The following is a 27,392-nucleotide window of genomic DNA, read 5'->3' on the forward strand; positions in this document are numbered from 1 at the left end:
TGCCTAGCCTTGAGGGAAATGTTTTTTAAATCAATGGATATATGCATCATTAAAGGTTACAATATTTTGTTGGCAATAAAGTTCTGGAAAGATATTAAAGGGGCATGCAGTTTGTATGGAATGGTAAGTCCAATGGAGTTTCACATGATTTATGTATGAGTCAACATTTTAAATACTGAACTTGATTTGAGAAGATAAAAGAGATGGTAGGTGGCAACTTTGCAAAAAAAAAGAAGTGAAGTTAGTACATTCTTATTTTAATTCATCCATGTTTTTCTGAAAGTCATGCTGGAAATGTCTTTTTCCTTTAAATATTGCCACCTGCTCCTTTAAAATTCTAGAATACTTATGAAGTAGATTATTATTTTGGTAGATAGAGGCATATGATTTCATACAAGACTTAGAAAATTACAGAATGAAAATAGAAATCAAATTCAACCAAAAGAGTCTCTCACTGTTCATTTTTAATAGCCGAAAAAAATTATAAATTTCAAAATAGCTCAACAAATCTGAGAAGATTTACAAAGCACCTTGCACTTCTTTCTAATACATTGACGGTGGCCGTACTTATTCTAAAAGTCTTGCATTCTTTAGGCTTGAGCTCTTACAGGAAAGCAGATATTAAATTGGTGAAAATATCATAGTTCCCAGTCTAGGAAAACTGGCTAGACTTTGGAGAACATAATTTTTTCTTATTATACTTTTTTTTTAAGCTACCAAAGTAACACAAGTTCATTCTCTTAGCCTTATGGACTGGAGGCTGTAGCTGGGTCCAGTTTGACCAGGACGGAGAGGACTGAAATAGCAATCTCTTCTTCTTCCTCCTCATTGGGCTATATTTCTTAAACATAGAAATGGGTCAGGAAATAGAACTCTGAGAGCAGGACTCTGGGCTTTGGGTACTTATTGATCAGGTCTCATATGCCTAATCTTCTTATAAGAATAAACTTAAACAGGATGGCCCCCATATCTTAAGTGTCCTACAGCAATGTTTTCCAAACTGTGGGTCAAAACCTATTAATAGGTCATAAAAATCAATTTGAAGGGTCTTAACCAGCATGTTTTAGTAATGAACACAATGGAAAAGAATAGAACAGAAAACACAAGAATGGATGACTCTTAATTTCAATGGTTATGTGCTATGTTTTCCTGTGTCATTATATAAATTGTGTTTCTTACAAAGGGTCATGTTCAGAAGAGCTTGGAGGTTACTTTCCATAGCACTTTATCTGTCCTTGGCTGGTTGTTGAATCATTTGTGACAATTCTCGTTCTATCCTCCTTGCTAGCCTACCAACTTCTCCAAGTGCGATTAATGTTGGAATTACTTTTCCTTTGCTGCAGTGATTTCCATAATACATTTTACTTGGTCAGCGCTTAGTAAACCTGTTTAAGATTTACTTTGTGCTTATTTTGCTTCTAATTAAATTTCTAAAACATACTTTTAAAATTGCCAAGTGCTATTTATAAGTCTATTTCCTTCAGCTAATACCAATTGAATGTATAAGCTGACATTAATACAAGCACTGCTTTTCAACTATTTTCCCCAAACATCAAGGGATTCACCAAAAATAGGTTCCACAGAGGCTACTCTGCAGATCTGATTTTCTGCTTCTCAAAAAGGTCTTTCAGCTGCTGCTCAGTTGTGGCTTCTTTCTGCTGCATCAGCTCGGCTGTTCCTTTGGTCACTCCCCAGGCATCTGGCTTTGACATTGAAGGGTTGTACGGCCTGCCTGAGGCTATGCGAAGATTCTCCCAGTATTCCTTCCTGGCCCTGTATGAACAAAGCACACAGCATCAGACCCTTCCTTGTGTCTGTGTTTGAATCATGGAGCCATCTTTGGGCTCTAAGAGGATGTCCATTAAACTACACTTATTAATCTGGACTGAAACTTTCCCCCCTGCCTATGTAGATCTAAATCACTTTGAATTTCTTCTTCTAATCTATGTACAGGGATAATTCAGAATAGGAATATTTTCTAGCCCATACGCCACCCATTTTCACGTCCTCATGAACCAGCTTGGTCTACCTTTGCTGCTCTTCCCTGAACCCTAGATTGCTTCTGTACTTCTGAGGCTGCAGACTCTGCTTCTGTCCTCCTCCTTTCCAGTTCTATCACCTCCTTCTGGTTGGACCTCAGCATGTTTGGTATCCCTCCTGGCAAGGCTTCTTCCTGGGGCTCTTACAACCTGCTAACTTGCAAACCTCACCCTGGCCTGGGTGCTGGAGACCCGCTGTGCTCCTCACAGCCTTTGGGATGAGGTCATATGTAGTTCATGAGCACAAATAAAAGGCCTTCTCCTCCAGGAATGTATCTTCCATTGATTCTCGAACTTCTGATTTCCCACATCACTCTTTCCACTGCTCAGTGCTTTCCTGCAGCCTGTTCCTTTATCAGGCGTTGTAATTCCTCTTTCAAAAGTCAGCTCAGGCATCAGCTTTCTTTTCTTTCTTTCTTTTTGAGAAAGAGCCTCAAGCTGACACCCTGGGTAGAGTGCTGTGCCATAACAGCTCACAGCAACCTCCAACTCCTGGGCTCAAGCAATTCTCCTGCCTCCGCCTCCCAAGTAGCTGGGACTACAGGCACCTGCCACAATATCCTGCTATTTTTGGTTGCAGCCGTCATTGTTGTTTGGCGGGCCCAGGCTGGATTTGAACCCACCAGCTCAGATGTATGTGCCTGGCGCCTTAGCTGCTAGAGCCACAGGGGCCAAGCCAGGCATCAGCCTTCTTAGCAATACTTCATTAGCCCCTGCCTTTTGCCCTTGTGGGTCATCATCTCAGATCCCCGTACACCTGCGCGTAACTTCATCCTTGAACTTACTATGCTCCTTGGGCCTTACCTGTTTATCTCTTTGCCTACTAGATTGCTAGCTCCTTGGGGACAGGGCTGTGCCTTGTTCAGCTTGCTACCTCAGCATCCACAGTGGCACCTGACAGTTGCACTCGATTAATGTCTGTGCATCGGAGCAGAGCTGCTCCCTCTGCTTGAAGCACTCATCCTCCACACCCCTCCTTCTCCACCTGGTGGGAGCCTACTTAGCCTTCAGCACCTAGCCTTAGAAATCCTTTCTAAAATATCTATTAGGCAGAGATAGTTATTCTCTTCTCTTGCTACTTTTCTATCTATGCCTCTACTAACGTGGCTGCCACGGTACACACTGGCTTTCTCATCTCTTTTCCCCTGAAAAGAGTGTATTTTCCCCAATATACTGTCAGGATTTCTAAGCCAGGGCCCATTTCTGTATTCTTAGTGTCCTCCCCAGTACCTGACATAAAATTCATTTATTTGTTTATTATTAACACACACTTCCCCCCCAAAGTGAATGTAAGCTCCCAGGGCAAAGACCTTCCCTATCTTATTTATCATTGGGTTTCCAGCTCTGAAAATGCTTGATGCAGAACAACTGGTATTTGTTATACTTAACTCTTAAAAACCAATGCAATTCAATGTCAGTATCCACCACACAGATGGTGCTTTACTGGAGCACCACATCATTTTCACTGCCACGTACATTATTTACATTCTCTATTCTTTTTTTTTCCAGATTCCTCTACAGCAGTGATTTTCAACCAGTATGCCATGAAAAATTTTTTTAAGATCATTAATTAATTTTGAAAGAAATTCAAAGCACAGTAAGTATATTCTTTTTTTTTACACTTTTTTTAGTGATCAGCATAATTTAAGTGTGCCATGCAAATTTAACTAACTACAGATTCAAGTGTGCTGTGAGATAAAAAAGGTTGAAAACCAGTGCTTTACAGTTCACTGTGACAGCAGAAGTCGTGGGAGACAGGAGGGCACACTCCACACATGATGCAGTGTGGTCAGAGCCTCAGGATAGCCCTTTTACCCTTCAAGCAGCTCAGCCCAAGCTTAGTTCCCTCCCTGTTCCCCTCTAGATGCACACCTACAGCTTACCAAAGTTAGTGCCTATATTCTAAAAGCTTTTGCCAGAAATCACCTAGCTAAGACTTTTTTTAGAGACAAAGTTTCACTTTGTTGCCCCAGGCAGTGGCGTCATCGTTCATTGCAACCTAATCTCGTGGGCTCAAGCCATCCTCCTGCCTCAGCCTCCTGAGTAGCTGGGACCATAGGTGCCTGCCCCACCATGCCCAGCTAATTTTTCTATTTTTAGTAGAGATGGGGTCTCACTCTTGCTCAGGCTGATCTCAAAATCCTGAGCACAAGCAATCCTCCTACTTCAGCCTCCCAAAGTGCTAGGATTACAGGCATAAGCCACTGTGAATGGCCTCATACGGATGTTTTATAAATATCTCTATGAGCGAATTTAAGGAAGATGACTGATTCTTCATGATCACACAGCAAATTAGTTATGCTCTTTTTAATGGCCTCATTTGGACATATTCGTAATCTAAATGATTAGTAAATGTAGTTGAAAGGTACTTACCTTGCTCTAATCCAAGGTTTGGTGTGCATGTCCAAACCACTTCCCCAGCTGCCATGTTTTTCTGAAGCTGGTGGCAAAAATCCCCTTTCTGGGGCCAGCTCCTCTGCGATTGCCCTGATGTGGTAGGGCTCAAATCCACAGCACCCGCCAATATACCTGACCCCCAGGTTGTAGGCCTCTCTGGCATACTTTTGAATATCCCATCTGGTGGCAACTCTGGGCTCTAGTCCTGTAATAAATGGCATTATGCATTATGAAAGCCTTTTATTAAAAAATTCAAGATAAGGGCGGCGCCTGTGGCTCAGTGAGTAGGGCGCCGGCCCCATATGCCGGGGGAGGCGGGTTCAAACCCAGCCCCAGCCAAACTGCAACAAAAAAATAGCCGGGTGTTGTGGTGGGCACCTGTAGTCCCAGCTGCTCGGGAGGCTGAGGCAAGAGAATAGCCTAAGCCCAAGAGTTAGAGGTTGCTGTGAGCCGTGTGACGCCACGGCACTCTACCCGAGGGTGGTACAGTGAGACTCTGTCTCTAAAAAAAAAAAAATTCAAGATAAATAGCTATAAGTACATTATTTTGTGTATATTCCATTGTGAATATTTCACTATTCATTATAGTGAATGAATTATATAAGTTGTCAGCATTCACTTCTTAAACTTTTAAAATTATCAGCTACCTGTGTCTATATATCCGGTTTTACATGCTGTGGTATCTGGACTTTAAGATGGTTTCCAAGGATCCCCACCTTTGCTGCTCTCACCCTGTGCAGTCCCCTTCTGCATTATAATAGGGCTGGCCTCTTAGATCAATAGACTATGGCAGAAGGAATGGCATGTGACTCCAGAGGAAGATTATTAAAAATCCCTATCATCTGCCTTGCTCTCTGTTGGAACACTCACCCTGGTGGAAGCCAGATGCCATGTTGTTAAGAACACTCAAGCATCACCATGGAAAGGCCAGTGAGCTGAGGTGCTGAGGCCTCCAGGCAACAGACAGTGAGAAACAGACACTGACTGCCAGCAGCCAATTGAGAGCACGTGGAAGCAGATACCCCAGCTCCCATCAGGCCTCCGGACTCTACAGCCCCCGCCAATATCTGGACTGCAGCCTCTGAGAGACCCTGAACCAAACTACTGAGCTAATCTGTTCTTGACTTCTTGACCCACAGGAGTTGGGAGATAATAAACTTTTGGGTTTTTCTAAGCCACTAAGTTTGCAGTAATAGGTTATACAGCCATAAATAACGTGAATGCCTTGCTACTCTCCTACGTGGTTCCTCCAGAGTGACTGTATTTCACAGTATCATACTTGTCTGAGGGCGTCCACAGAATATATGACATGGTACGAGGACCCTAGAGTGGAATCGGAGACCACTCTGGCTCCAGATTCCAAGTGGACTCACTTCCTCCTCCCAAGGCGCTGAGCGGCTTCGCCCCCTGCCTAGCCTGCAGGCATCCTCTCACTTCCTCTGCTTCAACTCCAAGTTCAAACGTGCTAAACAGCCACTCGGTGATGGTATTTTGCCCCCACCCCCCAAACTCTGGAGTGTCTGAACAATATTCAAAATTGGAGAGGAGGACCTTGGAGATGACTGGTCTACCCTTCTTATTTTTCTGATGAGAAAGTTGAGATCTAGAGGAGCTCAGGGATTTTCCTAACTCAAAAGCAGTGCTGGAACCAGAGCCAAATCTCTCTGGAGGGCATCCTTTCCACCAACCTAAAAGTAGGACCAGTGGGTTGCCTATGTAGATGCTGATTCATCTCTGATTTCACATGTAAGTTCATACGTATTTGTTTGCTGGCTCATCCCATCTTTTCCTTCTATTACTGTGGAGTAACAAGGGGTTTTGGCTGCAGGGACAAAAACTAAGGCCAAAAGATGAGATATGCAGCCATTTCTTTTTTTCTTTTTCTTTTTTTTTTAATATTTTTATTTTTTTGAGAGAGTCTCACTCTGTTGTCTTGGGTAGAGTGCCATGGCATCATCATAGCTCACAGCAACCTCAAACTCTTAGGATCAAGCAATCCTCTTTCCTAAGCGTCCCAAGTAGCTGGGACTACAGGAACCCACCACAATGCCTGGCTATTTTTAGAGATGGAGTCTTGCTCTGGTTCAGGCTGGTCTTGAACTCCTGAGCTCAGGCAATCCACCCGCCTTTGCCTCCCAGAGTGCTGGGATTAACAGGTGTGAGCCACTGTGCCTGGCCCAACCTCAAACTCTTGGGCTCAAAAGAGCCTCTTGCCTCAACCTCCTGACTACAGGCATCCACCAGAATGTCCGGCTAGTTTTTTTATTTTTAGTAGAGACAGGGTCTCCAACTCCTGAGCTCAAGCAATCCACCTCCCTCAGCCTCCCAGAGTACTAGGATTACAGGTGTGAGCCCCTGCACCTGGCCTCCCATTTCTTTAACATGGCAAAACTTTTCTGGCTATAGATTTATTTGGTATTCATCAAAGATATTGAGATTACTTATATAAGATCTGTCTTACCAAAGGGGAATTCTGGGAGGTCAATGAAGCCCTGTTTGTTGCAGTCGGGAGTGTGGTAGGCCAAGGGCTGGCTCATCAGGTGAGCTTTCAGTCCCGCAGCCCCCAGGCCTTCTTTCATGAGCTTCACCGTCTGCAAACTAATGGTGGGGTCAAAGTGGCAGTTCACACCGACAATGGAAGCTCCTGCAAGTGAGAACATGATAGCTTTAGGCTCCACTCTCTGCTCTTAATCAGAAAGCTTTTATTTAGAATGATGAATTGCAAGTACAGCACTGGGTCCTTACTCCTCACAAACCTATCTTGCTTTTGAGCAAGAATGATTACTGGCAGGAAGGAAGTGCTTTCTGTGAAAACTACTTTGAAGAGTCTGGTATAATTGAAGTGTCATTCATGCACACTTGGCTGTCCATCATTTTTCCCCAAAAGATCATTATTAGAGATCTTTTTTTACTCCAAAAGTTAGTGGCCAATTTTTCAATGCTTGACATTATGTTGCAAGCACAATGATTTTTCAACACTCGCAGCTGCTAGATTGCACCTGTATTTACCATACTGCTTACTTGGGGTGTAAATAAATGTTCCTTTCACCAGGCCAGCTTGATAATTTCACTGTCCTTTTTCAAAAATGTGTTTTTCCAAAGAAATTTTGAATCTAGGCTTAATAGTTTGTAAAAAAAAATCTCAAAAATCCTTTGACTTTAACTACTCAATGTGGTTAACAGCCTATCAATCATTTTGACAAGTTTTCATTTACACTGAGTCTCTACAGCCTCACAGCTATATGGGATTGTCTTCCTGAAACTTTCTTGTAAAATTTGTTGCTGTGAAGTTTAATTTAGGGAGAACAAAATATGTTCTAGAAACCTCATTTAAAATACATTTTTTTTTTTTTTAAACAGAGATAAGGTCTGGCAACTATGTTGCCCAGGCTGGGGTGCAGTGGTGGGATCACAGCTCACTGCAGCCTCCAACTCCTGGCCTCAAGCGATCCTCTCACCTCAGCCTCCTAAAATACAGGGATTAACAGACCTGAGCCACTGCACCAGCTAAAACCTCATTTGTTCAACAGTCTTCTTTATAGTCATTATGTTCTTAATTATATCTGGACCAAAGATGATTTATCATGGCAATCATTAGATATGCTTCTGGAAGTTTCATTCTCCAGAAGCTTAGAGGAGGCCACATGACCTTATAATTCTTTAACTCCATCCTTTCAAAATAGGAGGAATTCCCAAGTCAGCATTTTTTCCTTGCAGGGAGAATGGGGACTGAAGACCCTATTCTTGGCAAAGGAAAGCACCCCCAGAAAAAGAGAAAAACTAAAAAGTAAGCTGAGTGAGTTGGAACAAAGAAAAGTCAGCTAGTTTACTTTTAAACTAGCTTTTACTAGCAAGCTTCCTGCCTTTTCTGAAATTCTAGCCTGTTGGGGATACAGCTTACAAACACCCCTGCTGGGTCTGTGAGCACTCTGAGGAAAAATGGTCATAGAAGAGGCTATGGCAAAGACCTAGAAAAATACATTAACGGGGACATTTACTGCCTGGTAAACAAGCAAAGCAGATACCCATTGTGGAGGTTTGCATTTGCCTGGGACAGAGATCAAGGGAGTAGCTTGAGCTCTGAGATATGGGCATAAGAGCTTATATCCCTTTTTACAGAGGAAGATCCTCTGTGGTGGTGATGGGAAGAAAATTCCTTCCTCTCGCCAATTCCTCAGAGGAGATTAACACCAGTGGAGTTTTACTCCACAGGGAACTAGTGGAGTTTAACACCTCCCTAGAAATCTGTGTGTGTGACCTCAAGCCGGAAGCTCTCCCAATACAAGGCTCAGATTTCAGGTTTCTCAAGGCTACCCTTAAGGTTAATACCAATAACAATAGGAGCTGATATGCTCAATCAGAGAAACTGCTGGCGTCTTTGTTCCCTCCCCAGTCTTACCCTCTAAGCCAATGGTTGTCAACCTGTGGGTTGTGACCCCTTTGGGGAGGTTGAACGACCCTTTCACAGGGGTCACTTGCCTAAGACCATCCTGCATATCAGATATTTACAATTCAAAACAATAGCAAAATTACAGTTATAGCAACGAAAATAATTTTATGGTTGGGGGTCACCACAACATGAGGAACTGTACTAAAGGGTCACGGCATTAGGAAGGTTGAGAACCACTGCTCTAGGCAAATAAACTTCAGTAACAGCAGAGTGGAGCAAACACTAGGTGCCATTGCTGGAATCCCACAAATGGGCAATGGACCCCTGAGCTCCCACCTTTAATTCTACTCTGAGTCTCATGTCTTTGTCTTCACCGTGCTTTCTCTCTCTCTATTTCTTTAGTTGGTCACCGCCAGTTTCCACAGGTCTTAGCAGACCCTGCTCCCGAGGTGGGACCTCGACATTTCCTTTTTTTTTGAGACAGAGTCTCCGCTCTGTCACCCTGGATAGAGAGTCATGGCGTCATCATAGCTCACAGAAACCTCAAACTCTCGGGCTCAAGAGATCCTCTTGCCTCAGCCTTCTGAGTAGTTGGGACTACAGGCATCTCCACAACAACTAGCTAATTTTTCTATTTTTTAGTAAAGATAGGGGTCTTGTTCTTGCTTGGGCTGGTCTCAAACTCCTGAGCTCAAGTGATTCTTCTACCTGGGCCTCCTCAATTGCTAGGATTACAGGCATGAGCCACCTAGCCTGGCTGACAAATATTGATTAAGGACATATTATGTGCTAGGCACAGGGTACTTAGTGTGCAACCAAACATAGGCTCTGCCTACCGATCTTATAATCTAGTGAGGGAGTCAGACATTAAACAGATAAATGAATGAGAAGTGACATGTGCTATGTAGGTTATAAACTGGGTACAGCAATATCAAAACCATGGCCACCTAGTCTGAACAGAATGAGGCAAGTAGAGGCAGGCCAAGCATTCATCCCAGTTAACAACAGGGATGATAAAGGCCTCCTCTGATCTTTTTGAAAAATGTTAATTTGCTTCTCCCTCCATTTTTATATTTTCCCTCAAAAATTAGGATTTGACTCCTAAATCTAAATATTTGTTATTGTTAATGACAAATTTGAAACTGTCATGAAAACTCAGGAGTTAGATAAAAATCAGAAATTAGACAAATAGCCAGTCCATATTTCTTATCACACAAAATGAGTCAGATTCTTCCACTGAGTTATTCCTTAAAGTGAGGCAGCTTTGAAAACAGTCTGTGAGTTTCTCCTAATTGAAATGAGACTCAATATTAGGAATGAAAATTATGTAAAAAGATATATTGGGTGGTTAGTATTTTATTTCAAATGAGTTTATGATTTATTACACCAATTATAAAAGGCAAAGTATACTAGTAATTTATGAGAATGAAAAACTTTGACAAAGAGGGTACCTACCTTTAAAGTTATTGAGGGTTAAAAACTTCATTTCAAGGTGTTGAGCTTCCAACTTCTACTTATTACTTTCAAAAGGCTGGAGTGTGTGTGTGTGTGTATTTTTAAAACTTTTTTCCTTTGAGAGTCAAGAATGATATTCATATTACCAAAAAGTAAATTAGTGGTTTTCTTGTTAACAAAGTAGTACACACCGATTCACAGACGCATGTGCATTAGACTAATGGCAGTCTGACCAACATCTACCATTACCTGCTTTCACCAGGCGCACTGCACACTCCCCGGGGGATATTCCATGCAGATCTCCTTCTGGGCCAATGCACATGGTTGCTGCCACTGGTTTGCCAGATACTTTCAAAGCTTCAACTGCCCACACAGCTTCTTCAACATGTTCAAAGTACTGAAATAAATTAAGATGAGGGTAAATTCAATCTTGTTTCTCCCAAAACAATTTGAAAACTTATTCTATTGCTCAATAACTTAATTGTCACTAGATACATGTTTTTCAAACTTGGACTTGTGACCCATTAGCATTTTTTAAATATAACAGAGTAGAATGGCGATTCCTCCCTCCCTCCCTTCCTTCTTTCCTCTCTTTCTTTTTCTCTCTCTTTCTGACAGTATCCCTCTGTCACCTGGGTAGAGTACCATGGTGGGCATCAGTCTAGCTCACGGCAACCTCAAACTCATACATTCAAGCAATCTTCCTGCCTCAGCCTCTTGAGTAGCTGGGACTAGAGGTGCCCACCACAGCATCTGGCTAATTTTATTCTTGCTTAAGCTGGTCTCAAATTCCTGAGCTCAAGTGATCCTCCCACCTCAACCTCCCAGAGTACTAGAATTACAGATGTGAGCCACTGCATCCAGCCAGAATGGTGATTTCTTATTGTGAATTGACATCAAAAAGCTCGGAAAACACTATATTAGATTAACTGAGTCAAGTTTAGCAGAAGCCCTAAGTTGGAAAAAGATTTCAAAAACTAAATGTTCCTATTACTGGTTGTAATTGGCACCAAATCCCACACGGACCTCTCAAATGCAAAGGTAGAGAAAATGTACTCAGTCTATTTGTCTTATCTTTGCTGGTATCTTTTTTCACCTCTGCAATCAGGAAGTCCACATTCTTCTTCATAAAGACCTCTAGCTGTTGCTGAAATATTTTTTTAACTTCAGTTTCACTCTTGCAGCTGAGGTATGATGGTGTCTGGCTCACGCCTCCTGCCACCAAAGCATCTCCCTCGTCAGCCACTTGCCGGGCAATGTCACACGCAGCTTCATTGACTTTCTGGCCCTAAAATGGGTGAATACATGATACATCAAAATGTTCGTGTGAAATCGAGATAAGTAAAATTATTCAAACAGCTACGTCTCACTTGAGTGTTTACAATGGCGATTCTGCTCCAGAAAATGACAGTTAAGGAATAGTTCAATGCTTGACCAGGTTGAGCAGTTGGCAATAACAACCATAACAAATCTAATGGTAGTATCTAGAACGTTATATTACTGTAAAGATGTGTGAGATGGCAAAAGATTTAACATAAAAGGATGTGATCTGGTATCTGCCAAAGCCTAAATTACACTCAGAAGAGCACCTAGTAAATAGTGGAGGTAGTGATGATCTGCTTTTATGATTAAGATTAAAATTCTATTTATTTATTTATTTCTTCTTTTTGAGACAGAGTCTCATTCTGTCACCCCGGGTAGAGTGCCATGGCATCATAGCTCACAGCAACCTCAAGCTCCTGGGATCCTCTTGCCTCAGCCTCCTGAGTGGCTGGGACTACAGGCACCCGCCCCAACGCCTGGCTAGTTTTTCTATTTTAGTAGAGAAAGGGTCTCGCTGTTCCTCAGGCTGGTCTCAAACTCCTGACTTCAAGGGGTCCACCTGCCTCAGCTTCCCAGAGTGGTAGGATTACAGGCTCAGATGAGCCACTGCGTCCAGCCTTAAAATTCTATTTAAACACAAAATTCCTGAGTTCTTGTTATTATGTGTTTTCTCAGCTAACAGACAAATACATAACTAGTAAGTTCTTTTCTAATTACTTATATATTAAAAGTTGATTGTTATCCTTGAAAAACAAACACCCCCCCCAAAAAAAAACCCTCTAGCATTGTAGACTCAATTTTAGAACTTCCTATTTATTTTAGAGATGAAGAAATCTCAGCCCCAATGGGGCAAATGGTTTATCCAGAATCACAAAGCAGATGGTGGCTGAGCCAGGCACTATTCCAGGCTTCCTGTGCCTGTAATCTTTTTCCTGAGTTATGGCACATTAAAAAAACTATCAGGATGTAAAAGAATTTGAAAGAAGGTACACTTTACTCGGTGATTTAGTCAAAAGATGAGGAGAACAATTAATTATTAAATGCCTCTTCTTTCATCTGTTGACCCGGGGGACTCCAGCTAAAACCTAAGGCTATTATTCACATGTCTCTCAGTTTTAGACTTTTAGAAATAGAACAAAGCTCTGAAGAGGCTCCACATTTTTTGCTGTGAGAGCTATGGTGATGAAATGTGTGTCTACAATGACCTCTTAAGAGTCCCACAGTTTTACTCACAGATATCTTCTCTAGAACATAGTTGCCCCTGTTCTCCAGCTTGTCTTCACTGGCGTAGAAGGTGAACGTCTGCATGACATTCGATCCAGCTCTCAGGAACTCCCGATGCAGCTGGCGAACTGGGAGATTGAATGGGGAAAGGTATAATAATTTCTACCAGTGCATTAACCCATCATGTTTTTGAATGGCTCTTAGATATACAAACATGAGAATAACTGCTTAAACATCTGGTTGCTTGATGTTTGCACATCTTGGGCATTCTTGGGAGGTAGATCTGAAGACTCCTGGCAACTCCTGCAAACCTGGTACAGCTGTGTGGACAGGTTCTCAGGGGCTGCTCACATCCCTGTATTGGTTCATCCTGTTCATTGTTTCACTTTGTCCATCATTCATTGACGGTATTTGTGGAACATACTCGCAAACACAAAGATGAACAACCCATTGTCCTATTCTTGGAGAATTTCACAATCTGTCCAGAAATAACCAACAGCAGCAATGTGGAGTTGGGGTACGCAGGGAAAAAAGAGAAATTCTACCAAGGACATGGCACAAGGGTGTGAGGGCGGTCCCACAGAGGAGGAATCAGTTGAACTGCATTTTGAAGAATTCAGCATTGTTGCCAGGCAGAGAAGGTGAGGAAGGAATTCTCTACAGAGGGAGCAGCCCAGCAGAGACAAGGCAGGAACAGGCGTGGCACTGGGGGGAGTAACAAGTAGTCTGCAGGGATGAAGTTGAAGCTTGGGGGAAATAATTTTTAAAGAATTGAGTGATTCCAGTAGTTTTTGAAAGATAATTTTTTTTTGCATTTGTTAGATAAAGTCCCTCTTATAATTGTGTCTGAAAGATAATTCTTGTAACAAAGTGGAATAAGAATTGGAGCAAGGTTCCCAAGCACAGGTCCGTGGATAAAAACCAAGCGGCAAAGTGTCACCAGCTGGAGGAAGTATGGTGGGAAGTTTTTCTTCCATGTAGCTAAATGTATTCAATTTAAAAAAATTATCTTTTGCTCTAAAATAGGGCTAAATTTAGCTTGAGAAATGCTAAACAAATAAATAAATAAAAATAAAATAAAGTGGTGGCCCTAAGTTTTGGTTGCCCATTAGATCCTCTGCAAGTTTTTAAAAAATTATAGAATCAAGGGGCAAACCCATAAATATTCTAATTTAATAATTTGATTTGAGAGTGACATTTTGGCATTTTTTAAAAAGGGTTTCCCATCTGAGCCTTGTTTTCAGCCTCGTTGAAAACTGCTATTCTACAATAGTAGAAAAACACTCATTTTTATAAAATGATAGACCAGACGGCATATGTTTTGTCAGGGGGATAAACTAGGCAAAATAAGAAATTGGCGATCCTATATGAAGCCCTAAATTTTATTTTGAAATTTCAGAAGCCTATAAAATCCAAAGGTTTGGAGAAGTGACTATATCAAAGGCTATAAAATTACTAGGACATTGGAGTTCTCAGCCCTTCACGGATTAAACTAGAGATGAGTTTGTATCCCTAAAATACAAAAACCTTAGTTTTTGTTTTTAAATGGACAAACAAGTGAGGCAAAAAGAGCTTTTAATGTTAGAAAATGGGTCTCTAAGTCTGAACGCAAACATTTTCCATGACTTTTTAAATCATGAAAACTTTAGTTCTCAGCCGAACCCAAAAGCACACCTAAATGAATGAGTTTCATACTCGTTTTAATTACTAAGGAAACCAGTTAAAAATATCTTATAGGGAGTCCTGTATGTCAGATCAACCCAGAGTTGCTGTGGTTGGTTGGAGAGAGGGGAATAGCCGATAGCCTAGGTTCGTAGGCACTAGGATGAAAGGGTTTATAGCCAGGAAGTCCACCCATGTGGTCCTTGGATGGATTTTCAGAGCTTCCATGCAAAAACCCTGGTCACCCTGGCTAGAGTGTAGTGGTGTCATCATAGCACATTGCAACCTTAAACTCCTTGGCTCAAGTGATTTCCTGAGTCAGCCTCCCAAGTAGCTGGGACTATAGGCACACATCACCAGGCTGGGCTAAGTTTTTAATTTTTTGTAGAGATGGGGTCGCACTCTTACTTAGGCTGTTCTAGAACTCCTGGCCTCAGTGATCTTCCCACCTCAGCCTCCTGGAGTAGAGCTAAGATTACATGGATGAGCTACCATGACCAGCCAACTTCCAGTCTTAATTTCATTATATCCTTATGTTTCTGAAAAACTGCCATCCTTCTCTAAGGATGACCCATCTAAGAATCACCTGGGGGGGATTACTATAACTGCAGGTTCCCCAGACATCTCCAGACCCCAGAACTTCACTTCATAAATTCAGTGCTGCTTCCATTGAGTGCAAGACCTTGGTGAGCTGTGAGAAGATCTTAGGTGTACCTCAAACATTTTTAAAGATTGTTAAATTATTTTCTTTTCTTTTTTTTTTTTTTTGTAGAGACAGAGTCTCACTATATGGCCCTCGGGTAGAGTGCCATGACGTCACACGGCTCACAGCAACCTCTAACTCTTGGGCTTAGGCGATTTCTTGCTTCAGCCTCCCCAGCAGCTACAGGCGCTCGCCATAACGCCCGGCTATTTTTTTTTTTTTTTTTGTTGCAGTTTGGCCGGGGCTGGGTTTGAACCCGCCACCCTCGGCATATGGGGCCGGCGCCCTACACACTGAGCCACAGGCGCCGTGTTAAATTATTTTCAAAAGAAGTTCAAAGCACGGTAAGTATATTCTTTTGTTAATCTTTTGTGGATCAACATAATTTAATTGTGCGGTGGAAGTTTAACTATAGGTTCAAGTGTGCCATGAGATAAAAAAAGGTTGAAAAACAGTGCTCTACCCAATAATAGGATGTGACTGGTTCCTGTGACATAATGACACCGCTTCTATTAATTACCTTCATTTTATGGCCTTTAACTCCTCATTATATTAGTTTCATTTTAACATCACAGAGGCTAAATACATGTTATTGCATGATTATATATGAGCAGAGCATAGTTAGGCATTAGCCTTATAAATGTAGCTTGAGAAATGCAAGTTTTTGAAATTCCACAGCAAACTCTAAAAGGTCAAATAAAATTCTTCAGTATTTCTTTGGTGCAATAATACATTTGCAGCAAAATCACTGGGGAGCAAAATATCACCTGAGGTATTTATAATTTTATCTCAGTTAGGATAGTAATATATTTTGATGCAAAAAAAAGTGTTAATGTGTTTGATAAGGGAGGCTGCTTCAGGGTCCAATTAGAGTGTTATGTAATAGACACACACACAGCACATTCACTGTATTAACTTTGCAAAAGCCCCAAACTTCTAGATTCCAAGACACATTTAGCCCCCAAACTGGCTTGGATAAGGGATTGTAGGCCTGTAGCATAACCTTCTCCTTGCTGCCACTAACCCTAAAACGTCAGTCCCAGGCAATGTTTTAAGTGAAGTCGGGCTTTCAAGACAATTCTTTAGGGTTGTATCAATACTAGCTACCACTCAGTCTAAAGAACAAAAAACATTTGCAGATACTTAAACTCATTTATATACAGCTACTATACTACTAGCATGGTCCTAAGAAGATAGGTTCCAGGAGATTTGTCTGATGTGTCCTGTAGCCTGTTGTGGTTGACAGAATTTGAGCTGGGTACTGGCAGATTCAAACACGTGGGATTTCAGTCTGTTGCAGAAGGGATTAAGTCTAACGACTCAGTGTGATGGAGTTTTCATTAATTCTTGAAATGCCTGGAGCTCCCACAGGAAAAAGTAGAACAAATGCTCAATATCCCTAAATAAGCTCAAAATGCTCAGGACACAGATGGCTAAGAGGAAAAAAGTGCTGCTTTTGCATTAATAAAATTGAAGAAAATATCAGAGCAGTTTCTCTAGAACTCCTGTAACATGTAACTTTTTAAAAATGTGATTTACAAAATTGAAACTTGTGATTTCCTTAAAGCACTTTAATGCAAAGCATGGTTCACTTCGCAATCACCTGCAGACAATGCTTATAAGCTCAGACCTAATGAACCCAAATTTCTGTAAGTGGGGTCTTAGAATCTGAAATTTTGCACACTTTGCTGATGTAACTAAAATTTGAGCTTCCTAAGCCTACTCATTTCTTTTAATTTTTTTTAATTTCCTTTTTTAAGGGTAAAACATAGTATGATTTCTGAATTTATTCAGAAACATAAAAGTTGTGTGCATTTGTCAGGCTTCCCAATAATAAAGCTCTTTTACATTTGGGTACTATGGGGTGTTTGTTCCAAAGGTCGCCACGCATAGGAAATTAACAAATCCATATTTTATATTATATTTAACATTTTTATATTTTTTATATATGTCACATATAAAGAAATATTTTGTAAACATTTTGTAAATTTTTGTAATAAATGTTTTGTACAGAAAGGTACATTTAGCTACAATTTCCCATTTTCCCTATGTATGTATGGGGACCTTTGGGACACCCACCTTTAGGGGACTGTGTGATTTATTCTTCTCTACTTCAGCAGAGATAGATTCTGTTCTTCTCTAGCAGAAGTAGATTGACACAATGAAGAATACTATGGAAAGAAGAAACAACCCAACTAACTTAATGGTAATATGTAAAACACAGGGTGTTTCATGTATGCCCGGCCTGCTTTAAACACTTTACATATACCTTATTTAATCCTCCTAGCAACCTTATGTGGTAGATGGAAATATTATGTTGGTTTTATAGACGAAGCAACTGAGGCCCAGAGAAGCTAAGTAATTTTCCTAAGGTCACACAGCCTAGTAGCTGTGTCAGAATTTGATCCAGGTAGTCTGGATCCAGAGTCTAGAGGCTCCTTTCAAAGCTCTCAATCTATTTACGTGCCTGTTAGTTTTCATCCTTATCATTGAGTTCAGTGAAATGGTCTTTTTAAACAAACAAAATACAGTTGTTCATCATGTGTAATATTCACTAGAACTTCCTCTAGTTTCTCTTGAAAGACTCAGCTGCTTCTTTTTTTATTTTATTTTTTGGAGATAGAGACTCATTCTGTGCCCTGGACAGAATGCCCTGGCATCACAGCTCACAGCAACCTCAAACTCCTGGGCTCAAGTGAACCTCCTGCCTCAGCCTCCTAAGTAGCTGGTACTACAGGGGCTCACCACGATGTCTGGCTAGTTTTTCTATTTTTAGTAGAGACAGGATTTCACTCTTACTCAGGCTGGTCTCAAACTCCTGAGCTCAAGCAATTTGTCTGTCTCAGCCTTCCAGAATGGTAGGATTACAGGCATGAGCCACCACACCTAGCCAAGACTCAGCTTCTTTAAAAGTGTTTTACATGGCTCGGTGGCTGTAGGACAGTGGTTATGGCACCAGCCACACACACCTAGGCTGGCAGGGTTGAACCCCGCCTGGGCCAGCTAAACAACAATGACAACTGCAACAAGAAAATAGCCAGGCATTGTGGTGGGCGCCTGTAGTCTCAGCTACTTGGGAGTCTGAGGCCAGAGAATCGCTTAAGGCCAAGAGTTTGAGGTTGCTGTGAGCGGTGACTCCACAGAACTCTACCAAGGGTGATATAGTGAGACTCTATCTCAAAAAAAAAAAGAAGTGTTTAACATAGTTATCTGAACAAGGTCACTGCCACATTTCCTCTTGCCTTCATAACTGGGGCAAATAGTTAAGATAGCAAATTTTGAGCTGTCTAAATTTAGCTCAAATTCCCTTCATCTCCTTGTCCAAGGGTTATCCTCTAAAACAAACCCATAAAAAAATTAGAATGGCCTTCCTCACTTTTCTCTTTCCCAGACCATTAAGCTCTTCTAAAATCCTTCCTTAATTATACATGATTCCAGCCGATCAGAGAAGACCTGTCTGTCTCCCTTGGCTCAGGTCGGCTTTGAAGTTGGAATCCCTTCATTCACTCCATCTACACATGCCAGGCCGGCCTTCACTGTTCTGAGCACTGGAGATGCATCAGTGAATAAGTGTAAAATTACCGGTGGACAAATAATAACAATAATAAAAAACATAGAAAACTCTGATAGAGTTATGAAGAAGATAAAACAGAATAATAAAGACGCTGTAAAGACAATTAAGAGTGATCATGGGGTTACTTTAGAGTAGGCAACTAGATAAACAGAGGAAGGTTAGGGCGAGCTCGTCACAGGCAGAAGCCTCAGCTTGTGCAAAGGTCTAAGGGGGAGGGGAACACAAGCTCAAAGGAATCAACAGGACACAAAGGAGGTGGTAGTTGGTGATACCTTGTGCCACCCGGATCTTTACCTCCATGAGTCCTTCCTCCAGCTGCTAGACGTGTCAGGTACTGAGACACTCCAGAAAGTGTCTGAAGCCAAAGGGAGCTCCCTTGCCCAAGGCTAGCCCCACCTTGGGGAGGGCTAAGCGTCTGCCTCCAGTGCTAGGTCTACTGGCAGGGGGAAGACACAAAGATCTCACCACCCTACCTCCATCAGGGCAGCTCTGAACCAGCTTGTCCTAACCCAGAACTCCTGGAAGGATCAACTGAGGCTTCTGTCATAATTACATCATGGTTTAATTCCTGCCTCTGCCCAATCCTGCTTCTCTCATTCCCTTACAGGGATTATTATTTTTTTTCTTTCTTTCTTTCTTTATTTCTCAGAGGTGAGGTCTCACTCTGTCATCCAGGCTGGAGTGGAGTATCCCAGTCATGGCTCACTGCAACCTTGAACACCTGGGCTCAAGTGATCCTTCTGCCTCAGCCTCCTGAGTAGCTGGGACTACAGGCATGCCACCATGCTGAGCTAATTTTTAAAATGTTTTTGTGGAGATGGGGTCTTACTATGTTGTCCAGGCTGGTCTCAAACTGCTGGCCTCAAGCAATCCTCCCACTTTGGCCTCCTAAAATGCTGGGTTATAGATGTGAGCTGCCACACCTGGCTGGGATTGCTTCTTAAAAGCAAGTCGTAGGCTGGGCACAGTGGCTTACGCTTATAAATCCTAGCACTCTGGAAGCACTTGGGAGGAGGACTGCTTGAGCTCATGAGTTTAAGACCAGCCAGAGAGTGAGACCCGCATCTCTACCAAAAACAGAAAAATCAGCCAGTCATTGTGGCAGGTGCCCGTAGTCCCAGCTACTAGGGAGGCTAAGGCAGGAGGATCACTTGAGCCTAGGAGTTTGACATTAGTGTGAGCTGGGCTGATACCACTGCACTCTAACCTGGAGCAACAGAGTGAGACTCCATCTAAAAAAACAAAAGCACTTCCTAATAAAACTCCTGCACACAAATCTCCATTCAGAATTTGTTTCCTTGGTGGTCTGACCTGCAATAGTCGGGGCCAGGACTAGCTTAGGAAACAATTCTGAAAGCATCATTTTGGAGCTAGATTCCCTCCAGCCAGCTGGTAATGAGCGCCCACCCACTACTTGCAGTAGCAGGAAGAGTACTAGCTCCTCAAACGCTCTAGGGGTACAACTGTTAAAAGCATTCTCTGGTGAACTGAGGTTGGGGTGGGCTGCCAGGAGTGCACTAGCACCTATAGCATCGCAGATGTCTGAGAGGTTCAGGGGAAGTAGCAAATACAAGGCCTTTGGAATGAGAGAGCTATTGTGGGGCACCATCAATGCACCTGAGAAAGACAATGCAAGGTTAAGGGTGCATTATCCCCAACTTCTCCAGGGTCTCCTGAGTAGCACTAAAGAGATTCATGCCCTACAGCTAGACAGCAGAAATTGCTGAGGATTTGGCCTAGGACTAAGTTACACAGTAGCAGAGCTCCCAACCAGACAAGCCTGCTATGCCACAGTCAGGACCCTGATTAGGAAGAGCTGAGACCCTGAGGCTGGGGTTGAAGACATGTAGGTGGATTCACTCAAGAACCTTGAAAACCCAGGTCCCCCTGCACTCTCTGGCCTGGTCCTCCTTTTTACAGATTAATGAGGAGGACCTTGCTCTGGAAGATAGTGTTATCCCCTCAAGCTCTATCCCACCTCCCTTCCTGGCCATAAAAAGATCTGTAGTCAAAAAAGTGAAGTGAGAATAAAGTAGTAGAGTGCAGGTGCAAAACAGGGAGATAACTGAATTATCCACCTGTGCCACCAACAGGGCTGGGCCAGAATGCTATGAATTGGACTAGTAGGTAAATACACAATGCAGGGAGAGCTTATCTGCAAGATAGCAATTATGGTTTGGCACTGTGGAATCTAAAGTGGGTGAGGAGGGCAGGCCAGACATGTGGGGGAGAATGGGTAAGAGACACGAAGCTGGCCCGGACAAGCAACAGAGGCTCTAGATGAGGTTGAGGGGTGAGACTCCTAGAGAAGTGTGTAGAAGAGACAGGACGAGGTCAGAGAGTGGAAGCTCTGCTGCTGGCAAAGTCTGGGAGTGATTGCTGAGGTCAGGGTGGAAGAAAAGTTCCCTGGAGATGAGGAGCTCAAGGCACTGCCAGGCAAAGTGCTCCAGCTAGCTGGATTATGTGCGTGGCAGTCCCAGTCGCTTAGACGGGGAGAGGGAGGAGCAGAGAAGAAGGCAGACTCACCTAGAGTGAAAGACAGGAACGAAGCAGGCCACCGTGCTTATCTAACAAGCGAATCTACGCTCACAAACCTAGCACAGTGCCCCACACAGTAACACGCATTTGGAAAATGTTATATGATCTTACCTGTTTGATGGTATACTCCTAGACTTGGGTCAACATAGTGCCCTTTATGAGAATGCAGAATAGAGCTCTGCACCAACCTGCTTCTGGGTGCTCCACAGCGGCTTCTGGGGTCCAGGGACCTGCTTTTACATAGCCCCTCTTCTCCAGTGCAAAGACAAACCCTCCATCTCCAATCACAACCTCTCCGGCATTTAAACGTTCTAGGATGCCCTGAGATTACAGATGGGGTTAGGGGAGAAATTAGTTGAGTTTTAAAGATAATTTTCAATTTTTTTTTTTTTTTTGCTTTTGCTAACATATTCTTGAGAGGTATAATTACTTTAGAATTTTCAGAAAAAAATACGTATACATGTATTTTTTAATACCTAAATGTATGGCTACCCTGTAAGGTAAACCAGAATGTTCATATAATGAAAATTTGTATATTCATGTTTATGTATGTGTCCTATTTCTCACCACCTTCTTCAAACCTCCCTCATCTTAATCTTTCCCTCCACTGCCCCTTTCCCATTTGGACAGTCAATGCTCAGAGAGAGGAAACTCTCATATTAACCTCAGCACAGTGGGAGAGATATATCGTATGCTCCCTAATTCCCCTATCAGATCACAAAATTCTCAAGCTGGTAAGTCCATAACATAACAAGCAACTACAAAAATACTGTATAGTAATAGAATGGCTCACATGTAACTTTAAAATCCAAATATTTGTCATGATTGCAATGTTTCTAAATGCTACATCTTAACACTACAACTTTGCTTACTATGACCAGATTAACAAAAAAAAAAACGTGTGTGTGTGTGTCTGCCAGTCCAGTTACATCAAAAACATGAGAATGGGCCACACAAATGAGATCTGACTTTCTACTAATTTTTCATTTGGGTGAAATCGTTCATGACATGTTGGCAGTTAGCAGCTCTCATAATTTGTGTTTTCAAATTTTTGTACCACAACATTTTAAAACACAGCACAGCTAAGTGTCTGATATTCAGTGGTGAGGTGGGTGGTGGTGACTCAGTTACCATGCTGTTCATCAATTTGTTTAGCAATTTCATCTGGAAATACTATCTCCTAGATTCTATTGCATGTTTTAATTACCTGGGCTTTAGGATTTTCTGTCCCTAATTAAACAGATTTTTATAAAAATTGAAATATGCTACAAAAAAGATTTTTTTGTGTGAAAATATTACATAACAGTATGCATAACAGCCCATTTTAAAAAAGTACATATTTGCCTAGATAGCAAACTAGCAGACTACACATTACAATTTAGCAGGCACTGTTCTTTGGGGTTTCCCTAGTTGTTTATAATGAACATGTGTTAGTCAAATTTGTAGGTATGTTATCGTCCATATTTTAACACTTACCTATGCATGGAAGCAAGGTACTGAGGAAACTTATTAAAACTTTATGACCATCAGTGCTGAGATAATCCTTTAAAGATAATTCTTTAAAATTTTAAATTTTCAGAGTATGCATTTGGGGAATGGGCTAGAATCCATGGAGATGTATAACTCTCCCTCCCCCCATGAAATCTCTGTAGGAATTATCCTTTCCCTTCTCCAGGGACTATTCATTTAGTACCTTTACAGAATGGCAGGATTTCTCAACTTACTTTAACTGGTGACAACCCATAATTGTTCACTATCTCAAAATCCTCATACCATCAATATGTACCGGTTAATGCTGCATGGCATTTGAAAAACCTTTTCTCTCCTGTGGAGGTCTTTTTGATTTGGGGGTTACCCAGGGTGGTTTCCTGGGACAGGAAGGGCAGACCCTGAGCATGAGAAGCAGACCTGCCCTCGGGGTCCTTCCAGCCAGGAGTTACAAAGCGCTTGGCCCCTTGGCCTCTCCCTGTCACTTCCTGGGGGCCTCTGCTGGGCCAGGCCCAAGGGCCCGGTGTGTTGGTACCAAACCATCAAGCATATTCCCTTCCCCCTCCCTCCTTCTCTCTCCCCACCCATCAGACTACCCTCACGGGCAGCCAGTCCATCCACCCACCCATTTCCCAAACTAGAGGAGGGCAGGTGGTCTGAACAGAGACACTCCTCCCAATGAGCCACTGGCAAAACTCAAGAACTGGAATTAGTGGATTTGCGTTTTTTTTTTTTTTTTTTTAAATCTTAACAGCCCTTCCTCAGTATCTTACAGCCACTCTGCCCATTTTTTTTCTTAAACCGTGTTTTTGAGGCTCGCGTGGTGCATTTTTCTGTGATTACAGAACCAAATTGCAGGTGAAAACCTACCATCGCCCAACCAACGTTTGGGTCTTGGGTGCAGCGGGCAGGCGCCGCGAGACCCTGCGGGGAGGCGGCCCGAGACCAAGCAGCGCGGGCCCAGGCGCGGGCGGGAACGGTCGGAAGCGGCGCGGCGCGGGGACCAGGGCGGCGCGCGGCAGCCGCGGCGCAGACACAGAGCCGCCCGCGCGCTGAGGGGCGCCAGTCCGGGCCACCGCCGCGGGCGGGGTTCGCGCCTGCGGGACTGGGAGCAGCATCTCTGAGAGGAGTTTTCTGGTCTCGCGGGGCCAGACTCAGAAAGCGTTAGGAGTCTCAGCTCTGGGGACGCCCCGGGTCGGGGATGGCTCACAGGGTACCCTTTGGGTCCGGGAGGCAAGGATCACATAGACAGATCTAGGCTGCTTTCTGGTCCAAAGCGGGGCCGGGAGTGGTGGGGCGAGGGAGGCGCTTGGACCGAGAGCAGGAGTGGGAGGCTCAGGAGAAGTTCTGAAAGCCCATCCCGGTGCGGGGTGGGCGGGAGGTTGCCGGCTCCACAGCGGGGCTCCGGGGCCCCTCAGCGGTCGCCTACTCTGGGGTACAGAGCTGGTGGGCCGGGATGGAGAGCGTCCTCGGGTCCCCTGGCCACTCACCCTCTTGGCACTTTTGCCCCCAACAGGTGCCATCTTCGTGGTGTCCAGGCAGGTAGTGGTCACGTACGCAACCGACTAAGCGAGGATACCCCCTGCGAAGCCCGGAGCTGCCCAGCGCTGGCCGCAGACCTCTTTATACGCGCAGCTTTGCGCGGGGAGGGTCCTCCGAGCCTCGGCCTGGTCCAACGCGGGCCGCGGGCGGGGGACACGCCCCTCAGCCTCTGTTCCCGCCAGCCGCTCGTTCTCTGCCCTGCGGAGATGATCGAGATTGTTCTCCCAAATGGGTGGGAACACTGAGAAGTAAAATAAGAAGAAAAAAAATAAGGTTCCACTCACTCAGGTTTCAAACCTACCTGCACCGCTGTCTCTTTTGCCCCTGGCATGACCCTGACCCTGACATTTCGCCCGAGAGGCCCCCAAGAATTCCGTTCCGTGCTCAAATATTTGTCAAAGGCCAAGTTTCAAGATTATGGGGTGAAGAGGCAATGTCCTGGAAGAAACTTTAGCCTGAAGTGTTATCTCCTGTGTGATACACATCCAGTATAATGGGATATAAAGAGCATTTTTTTCTTTTTCTTTTTTGCAGAACCCGAACATGTGGAAAAATAAAGCATTTCTGAAGGTGCCTATTACCAATCCTGAAAAGTGGGTGTGTTCAAAAAGACCTACCCTTGTATCCAAATATGATTTGCCATTTCTAATAATACAGAGATTTCTAATAGGAATGTCTGTAAAACTTAACAAAGACAGACTTTGGACGTTTAAATGTAGAAGTAGAAACGCACTTTTAACACTTCAAAACTCAGCATGAAAGCTGTGTATAAAAACAAACAGGCTTTAGAAGAACTGGAAGGAAATAGAGAAGTTAAGGGTAGTTAAATATTGATGGTAAATTAGGGCTTGTTTTTATTTTATTCATTTTTACTGTATTTTCCAAAATAGTTGTACAATGAGAACATATTGATTTTGAAATAATAAAAATGTTTTTTTTAAAAAACATGATGCAGGCAGCGCCTGTGGCTCAAAGGAGTAGGGCACAGGCCCCCTATACCAGAGGTGGTGGGTTCAAGCCCGGCCCCTGCCAAAAAGCAAACAAACAGAAAAGAAAACAGCGGCGCCTGTGGCTCAGTGGGTAGGGCACCAGCCCCATATACCAAGGGTGATGGGTTCAAACCCAGCCCGGGCCAAACTGTAACAACAACAACAAAATAGCCGGGTGTTGTGGCAGGCATCTGTAGTCCCAGCTACTCAGGAGGCTGAGGCAAGAGAATCACCTAAGCCCAAGAGCCAAAGGTTGCTGTGAGCTTTGACACCACAGTACTCTACCGAAGGTGACAAACTGAGACTCTGTCTCTAAAAAAAAAAAAGTACATCATGATATTAAACAGAATATAGGACAACTAAATAGTCTGAAACAGAGTTCAGAACCTTTTTTCTTTTTTGAGACAGAGTCTCATTTTGTCATCCTTGGTAGAGGGCCATGGCGTCATAGCTCACAGCAACCTCAAACTTTTTTTTAGAGACAAAGTCTCACTTTGTTGCCCTCTGTAGAGTACTGTAACGTCACAGCTCACAGCAACCTCCAACTTTTGGGCTCAGGCGACTCTCTTGCCTCAGCCTCCCCAGTAGCTGGGACTACAGGTGCCCGCCACAATGTCTGGCTATTTTTGTTGCAGTTTGGCTGGGGCAGGGTTTGAACCTGCCACCCTCGGTATATGAGGCTGGCACCCTACTCACTGAGTCACAGGCGCTGCTCAGGGTTCAGAACCTTTTACCCAAACAAAAGCACATAAGAAAATTCTGAATGTAGATTAACCACCTCCATTTCAACATATGCAGAGAAGGACATTACTGTAGCAAATGATGAATTAATACAAATTTAATTTAATTGCTAAAATGATGTGTGCTTGAGATACAACTGAGAAACTATCTTTTGCTTTTAAACATCAAGTTTAAAATGGAAAAAAAAAATTGAAAAGATGAAAAGTTGCACTGTAACTCAAATCTTTCTTTCACCTGCCACCCCCATCCCTCAGCTGCTGTCTGGGGTCAGCAAGAATGAGGCCTGAGATAATGTCATCCTTCACAATACCTAGATTTTTTACCATGAAAATATTGGTATTAACCTGGTGAGTGTTGGTGAAATGAACCGGTGCCTGGCGAGCCCCACTGTGTCTGCCCGGAGAAGCTGCAGTGGTGGGTACCCGGCACTAGGGGCAATATCAGGGCTGTGACGGTCAATAAAGGCTAAAAGCAGACAGTTAGCCTCAATTGCACAGCTCTGTTGAAATTTGGCAAAACTTGGGAGAAATTTTCAACTGGTAGCATTAATTTAAAAATGAATTAGGAATTTTTAATATTAATCTAGATGCATAAAGACGTGGCAAACATTTTTTTAAATTACATCATTTATTTTCTGACTTATTATTTTACTCCGTGTATCCTAATCAGTATATTTACTAATTGATACAACATTTTTTCTTTTCTTTTTTTTAAATTATTTTTTATTAAATCATAACTTTGTACATTGATGCATTTATGGGGTTCAGGGTACTGCTTTGACATACAATGTGAAATGCTTACATTGAGCTATGTAACACATCCATCACAATTATACTCATTTCTAAATAGTTTTGAAATGTACCGTTCATGGCAAACATTTTAAAAAGTCTTTTTTCAGCTGTTGTCATGGGGACTTGAACAGTTTATTACCCGTTAACTGTCCTTCCAGAGGAACTCTTATGTATATCTAAATATATATGTATATAAAAGGATTTGTATTTAAAGGTAGGGAATTTTTTTTTTTTTTTTTGGCCGGTACTGGTTTGAACCCACCACCTCTGGCATATGGGGCCGGCGCCCTACCCCTTTGAGCTACAGGTGCCGCCCTAAAGGTAGGGAATTTTCTTCTTCAAAACATTTATCCACTCCACCTTTTCCAAAATGATTTCTAGGCAGCTGTCAAAATATTTTTGTTTTTCCTCAGCCTCTCAGTTTGTTGTCCGAACTGTCCCACTCTCCCTACTCCAAAGTAGATCCACTTAAAAATAACATTCACCTACCATTTCCATAACAGATAATAATATCCATTGTTTAGCAAGTGCCTACT

General features: G+C 42.8%; 1 protein-coding gene across 1 annotated transcript; it reads right to left on the minus strand.

Annotated features, from left to right (window-relative positions):
* Window positions 1–444: 444 nt before the first annotated feature.
* BHMT (betaine--homocysteine S-methyltransferase) lies at window positions 445–24,438 on the minus strand. The gene is made up of 8 exons (XM_053587766.1): window positions 24,284–24,438; window positions 21,494–21,626; window positions 12,838–12,956; window positions 11,378–11,569; window positions 10,531–10,678; window positions 6,898–7,080; window positions 4,413–4,641; window positions 445–1,773 (listed from the first exon to the last, which is right to left on the minus strand). The coding sequence occupies exons 1-8, from the start codon at window positions 24,314–24,316 to the stop codon at window positions 1,587–1,589; spliced, it is 1,224 nt and encodes a 407-aa protein (XP_053443741.1). The 5' UTR covers window positions 24,317–24,438; the 3' UTR covers window positions 445–1,586.
* Window positions 24,439–27,392: the final 2,954 nt, after the last annotated feature.

The sequence above is a fragment of the Nycticebus coucang genome, chromosome 1, assembly GCF_027406575.1.
Source record: "Nycticebus coucang isolate mNycCou1 chromosome 1, mNycCou1.pri, whole genome shotgun sequence".
Classification (NCBI taxonomy): Eukaryota; Metazoa; Chordata; class Mammalia; order Primates; family Lorisidae; genus Nycticebus; species Nycticebus coucang.